This window comes from Physeter macrocephalus, chromosome 13 (assembly GCF_002837175.3).
Source record: "Physeter macrocephalus isolate SW-GA chromosome 13, ASM283717v5, whole genome shotgun sequence".
NCBI classification, from domain to species: Eukaryota; Metazoa; Chordata; class Mammalia; order Artiodactyla; family Physeteridae; genus Physeter; species Physeter macrocephalus.
Window position 1 is genome coordinate 78,154,922 of NC_041226.1, and position 6,747 is coordinate 78,161,668.

General features: G+C 40.1%; 1 protein-coding gene across 1 annotated transcript in view; it reads left to right on the forward strand.

Moving 5' to 3' along the window:
• Nucleotides 1–6,747, forward strand: part of MYO16 (myosin XVI) — a 432,588-nt gene that overhangs the window by 116,706 nt on the left and 309,135 nt on the right. The window contains exon 7 of the mRNA XM_024123222.3: nucleotides 3,541–3,666. Within this exon, the coding sequence (XP_023978990.2) occupies nucleotides 3,541–3,666 (126 nt within the window). The remainder of the gene's footprint in view (nucleotides 1–3,540; nucleotides 3,667–6,747) is intronic.

Below are 6,747 nucleotides of genomic sequence, written 5' to 3' on the forward strand. Positions count from 1 at the left end.
ACGTGGGATCCTCCCAGACCGGGGCGCGAACCCGGTTCCCCTGCATCGGCAGGCGGACGCGCAACCACTGCGCCACCAGGGAAGCCCCAGTATCAAGCAATTTTATTTTTGTTTCCTTTTTTTTATTTCGGTAGCACTGCTTCATCCTTATTTCTGGAAGAAGTCTTAGCCAGTGTCATCAGTTTTCTGGTCACATCTAGGAAATAAAGCTTTTGTGGTCACTTTCTGTCACCATACATAGCCTCGATTTAGAGATTAGAGTGTCTGGACATATATAATAATGAAAACTTCCAACTTGCATGAAGTCAGGCCTCACTGATTTTTTATTAGGATGATTTTAAAATCTTCTGTTGTGATGAAGTAGAATGACTCCAGGTTAGGTGTTTGGCTTTTGTTCTGAGATGACCTAGGATTAAAGGTGCCGGCCGCCCTAGACGTCACCGGTAGCTCCTGCTCTGGATAGCTTTGCTGCTGAGCAAGCCAAGGCGGTTTTCCTTTAAGTCTTTGCCTCATAAGCAGCTGAGGAGATGACCGGGTGAGAGTGGGGCTACGTTCTAAATGGTGGAACTGGAGTTTTGCTGCATGGAAACAAATCTATTCATAAAGGGGTCGATCCTATGAACTTCGCATCATTAGTATGCAAGGTGGCGATGAGCCATGCTTCACACACACAGCCATGCCCACCTCGCTCGTGTGCCAGGGGAAGCAAAGCGAGTGTGTAAACCGTGCACGTGTTCTAGAGACGAACATTATCATACCGAATTGGTATGTGGGGCAGGGGAGGTTTGCAGGAAGAGCATTTGCATGTTTAAACAAAGTGTGGAGCGAGTGCAGGGTTTGTTAGGAGCATTCACACTGCAGCGTTATCCGTGTAGCCCGGCCAACTTGGATGTCCACTCGCCTTCCCTGTTTCAAAATGTGAGTGCTGGGCATGCAGAGGAACGTGGCTTCAGCCCACGGTGGCCCTGCTTCCCTGGGTCAGTTACCTCAGTGATCTAATCCACAGCTTCTCCAGCTGCAAAACTGGGACGGTGACTGTCCCATAGGTTGTTCTGAAGAGAAGAAATAATTTAGAACTTGCATGCAAGATGTTTGTGAAACCACTTTAACGTCCTGTTCTGTGTTGTAACTGGGTAGGTGATTTCCAGCTTGCGATAACTTTCCAGGAGGACTGTGCTTCCAAAAAGCTGTTGCTCGTTCTCTACGGGAACAACCACTGCCTCTGTGGTTCTCATAGCAGGAGAGGAGTATTCTAAGACGTCGTGTGATCAACACTTACACGTTTTGGCACCGATACCTTCCAGCCGTGGTCAGGAAAAGGCAGGACTATACATTCCATTTCAGAAAATAGACATTTTTAAGTTAAAAAATTTTAACTTGAAGTCGAACTTCCGTGATGAGAAACGGTACCCACCCATAGGTCTAGTGACTTAAGGATACAGAACTTGATTGCCAGTAGAATCAAAGTAATGGCTCTAAACTCCTGATATGTTACTAGGATGATTTTTAAATATTCTGTTATCTCTTGCGATGAAGTGGAGTGACTCACAGTTGGTGCCTTTTTTTTCGATTCCACACATATGCCGTATGATAAATGATACAGATGAACTTATATACAAACCAGAAATAGACCCATAGACATAGAAAACCAACTTATGATCACCAAAAGGAGAAAGAGGGGGAGGGATAAATTAGGAGTTTTGGATTAACATATTAACATATTAACATTTTGTCTATAAAATAGGCAAACAACAAGGACCTGCTGTATAGCACAGGGAACTATATTCAGTATTTTGTAATAACCTATAAGGGAGAAGGCTCTGAAAAAGAATATATATATATATATATATAATAAAACTGAATCACTTCCGTATACCTGAAACTAACACGACATTGTAAATCAACCATACATAAAAAAAAAGTTAGGTGTTTTGCTTTTATTCCGAGATAACCGAGGATTAAATGTGCCTGCTGCCCTAGACGTCACTGGTAGCTCCTGCTTTGTATTGCTTTGCTGCTAAGTTAGCCAAGACGGTTTTCCTTTTAGTCTTTACCTCGTGAGCAGCTCAGGAGATGACTTGGGTGAGAGTTGGGCTAAGTTCTGAATGGTGGAACCGGAGTTTTGCCACATAGAAAACAAATCTACTCACGAAGGGGTTGATCCTATGAACTTTGCATCATTAGTATCGGGCGCTAACCAACTAGTGGACCCATTCTTCACGCAGGCTTGTGTGCTACAAGTGAACATCTGAAATCCAGATGTTAGCGCATATAGCAGGGTAACTTGACAGTCACTGACGGATTATTCAAATAATATGAAATAAATTTAGAAGCAGGAGAAAGATGAGTTCTTTAGGAAAATACGTAAAATCATATTTCTCTAAAATATCTGTGGGCATATCATTCTAGGGATGGTTTGCTGGAATGTTAACGAGACGAATTCTGTGTGTAACCAAGTGGAGCAATCTCTTAATGTTTATACCTTAATTTAGATTGAATCTATTTGTTGTTCTAATGTAGTTGAAAGTACATACAAAACATAAATATATAAATGTCACTGTAGATTGAAGAGCATAATTAAGTCCAAAGATGGAAAAGCAAACTTTTTTCTGAATTTTATCAAAATTTATATTGAATAAGCCCTTTTGACTTTACCGTAATCTTGTCTTTGTAATAAAAATGGCAAGGAATCGAGCTACAAAATTCCATGCTGCAAAGCCTAGAAGTTGTTGTTTTTACTACTTTTAAATTAGTTCTTCTTTTGCCTTTCCTTATAGAGTCCTCTTCTTAATTATTATGATTACAAATTCCACCGTGTAGTTACTTAATAACCTAGTTTAAATTGAGGATGATGATAATTTACTTACAAATAAAGCCTGTTGCCAAGAAACAGGAATTCCCCCATCAGAAAATTTGAAAAATTCCTCCAAACCCTGATCTCATCATGGTAGTTCCTGAGGCTTCATTTCTAAGCTTCAGGTTGGCATTGAGAAACTCAACTGGGAGAATGTTAAAATGAGAGCTACGTAATCATTTTAGAGCTTGTTGGCATTAATTCATCCTTTCTAGTGCTCCTGTCCCTTTTACATGTATGTAACCATGGCGATGATCACATTTCCTGTGGTCATTTATATGAGTCCCCCTCCTGTAACACCAAATGCAGGGCTGGAATTTTAGAGCTAGTCAGTACATGTGTGACTTTGGGGCAAGAAGTGGTAAATCACTGAGATGTTATATTTTGTATTCACAAGTATTCAGATTATAGTAGAAAGGGGCACTGGAGAGGGAAATAGGAATTCCATGGAAAAGTGCACATTGTTAGGGTCAGAAGGAAAATAATAAATAATTAACCCATAACCCTTTTTTCAAAGAATGATGACATCCACTAGTACCAAATCAAATTACATATGTGTTCTTTTTAAAAGGTCTCTGTGTTTTAGATCCGATACTTTATTAAATGGGTATCTTTCAACCACTGAATAAACTGTATTGCTGTCCCTGCTTTTTTAAGTTAAATGACAAAATATCTCTTCGTTGCAGTTGCATATGGCATGTGCAAGCGGCTACAAGGAAGTGGTATGTCTTCTCCTGGAACATGGCGGGGATCTCAATGTAGCAGATAATCAGTATTGGACCCCACTCCACTTGGCAGCAAAGTACGGCCAGGTAAAATAATGTTCTGGGTTGTTTTTTATTTTTTATTTTTTTTTTTTTTGCTGTACGCGGGCCTCTCACTGTTGTGGCCTCTCCCGTTGCGGAGCACAGGCTCCGGACGCGCAGGCTCAGCGGCCATGGCTCACGGGCCCAGCCGCTCCGCGGCACGTGGGACCTTCCCGGACCGGGGCACGAACCCGGTTCCCCTGCATCGGCAGGCGGACTCTCAACCACTGCGCCACCAGGGAAGCCCTGTTCTGGGTTATTTTTAAAGAATTATTTTATGATCAATGCATCATTTCATATTTTGTTTTGTTTTGTTTTCAGATTATGTACTAACATTATGTAACTTGACTTTTAATGGAATCGTCTTACTAAACAAATATGTTTGTGGTTGACAGAAAACATTTACTTTTAGAAGGACACATTCATAACCTACATTCCTCAGAGCTCTGCGTGTTGTAGTCAGAATCATTGGAGAGATAATCAAAACTTATAAACATTCTTTATAGAATGGACTTAATACTATTTTCTTAATATTATATAGTTCTTATCAGCGTACAGTTTCATGAGTCTAGTGTAATTGTGTTTGTTTTCTACAGTTAGTAGATGTAAAGCAAAATTACAATTTATATTTTATTTTTCTCTATAAATTATATTTCATTTTAATGAATGAAGGATGGGTAGCAGAGTTCTTTCTCTGAATTGATGCTTGGCTGTAGCTAATATATCTTGAGTTACTATTGCACAAACTAATTTCTCACTAGATACTAATATACCATGAAGAAGAAGCAAACTTTAACTTCTGAATAATTTATATGGGTGAATGTGATCCAGCAGTGTTCACAATAATTTATTAATATTACAACTGATTTACAAAAAATACATAATATGTTATCTTAGAGAAAGTCTTAGTGGTAATAGTAGAAAATATAACTCAGGTTACATATATATGGAGATTTAAGCTAAACTTGTTGATGTCCAAACATTAGCTTGTGGTAACAATCTCACTCACAGAATTTATAGTAAGTTAAATCCCTTAGATACTAACCAGTGTGCAAAATATCTGTCATACAATTTGAGTCATGCAATTGTTGAATAAATTGAAAGCATTTGCATCTCAAGCATCTTAGGAAAAGCATATTGCTTGGGAAGGTCTTCCAAACTAATAAGAGCATTGTTTGCTTTGATGACATTTCCTGTAGAAAAAAGATTCATTCATTCAGTAAATATTTTTATCAGACTAGTAACAACTCCAAATCTGTGCTTCTAGCAAGTGAGTGTGTGCATAAGTGACTGGTTGGGTTAATGAGATAAAGCTGCATGTAGCTGAAATCATTGGCCTCCGGAGTCCAGGTTTCCCAGGTCTCACTAGGATCACAGGAGTATCAGGGCATCAAAAGTATACCATCAGGACATTAGTAACCCATGCTAGCACAGCAGCATCCTGGGATACACTGGGTGAGAAGTTTTGTCATTTTTAAAAAATAGAGAAGTGAACATATAAGCAAGTACTCTTTCCTTGAACACAACTTATTGGCCTGTGCTGACGAGGTGGTAATCAGTACATTATCAAAATGTGCCCATTGTAGTCAGAGATTGCTTCTGGAAGGAGCTAAATCTGAAAGTGGTAAAATGTAGCAGAACACTACCAAACTTGAATGAATCATTTTAACCAATTTTTCTCTTTGACTGATTGGCCTTTTAGATTTTGGACCAGGTATCATTGCAAAGAGGAGCTAATTGTTTCCCTTTAACCACTTTCATAAGAGAATCAACTCAGGGGAAATAGGACTAGATTTAACAACCATTTTTTAACAACATGCCTTGGACTAAATATGTCACTTTCTGTTACCAGACATTTAAATGGTTTTTTTCAGGACCCAGTGTATGGTTTTTGTTTTATTTAACTGCAGGTCAAATGAAATATTTGGTATGAGTTGATGCATTTTATTTGCTGTTGTATTTTTCAGTTCTGTGATTTCCATTTGGTTCTGTCTTATAACTTCTATGTCTTTGATGAGGTGTTCTATTTTATCCTTTGTTTCAAGAGAATTTGTAATTGCTTGTTAAAGCATTCTTATGATGGCTGCTTTAAAATCATCATCAAATAATTCCAGCATGATTCATCCTGCTTTTGGTGTCAGTTGATTGTCTTAGTCAAATTATGATTTTCTGATTTTGGTATGACCATGATAAGTGATTTTTAATTGCTTCCTGGACATTTTGACTATTTTGCTAGGAGAATCTTGGTCCTATACATATCTTCTATTTTAGCAGGCAGTCACCCTGCTTAGGTTTAGCGTTCAGGATCCAGTCTACCTGAGTGGGAGGTGGATCCAATGACAGTTTAATTTTCAGACCCTTCCAGGTATTATTTTGGTATGATTGGTTTATCTGGTGCCCCGGAGTTCTTACTGGTTTCTTCTCGTGTCCCAAAAGGGGTAGAAGGTGTTTCCTCGGGCCAGGCTGCCCCACATCTCTGGGTGGGGTAGGAGAATCTCCACGGGGACAAAAGACTTTCAGGGCTGGAGGCCTCTGGAGTATGCCCCCCGCACCTGCAGGTGCCATCCCCTCCCCAGCCACTCTTGTCTCTCTTTGGGGAGGGGCATCTCAGTCTCAGTGGAAAAAGAGTGCCTGCTCGGGCACTTAGTGTTAGCAGGGTCATGGTGCTGTATTCACCTGATATTGTCAGGGAGACATGGTTTAAAAGGGACATGGTTTAAAAGGGAGAGGGATGCCTCTACCTGGGCCCCCTTCTGTCACTGGATTGGACTGGGAAACACTGGGTCCAGGGTTGCCTTCTTCTATTGGGTGTAAGGACATAGGCTACCCTGTCTGTCCATGATTTCTCCCTTCTATAGGTCCTGAGTCACCTTTCTCCTTGGACTTTTCAGAGTTCTTCTTGGGTTGCTTGTTATTTCCAGGGTTTATTATAATTAGCAGAGAGGACCAGTAAGAAATCAATCTAAGCTGGTGGTTTTTTTTTTTTGTTTTTTTGTTTTTTGTTTTTTTGCGGTACGCGGGCCTCTCACTGTCGTGGCCTCTCCCGTTGCGGAGCACAGGCTCCGGACGCGCAGGCTCAGCGGCCAT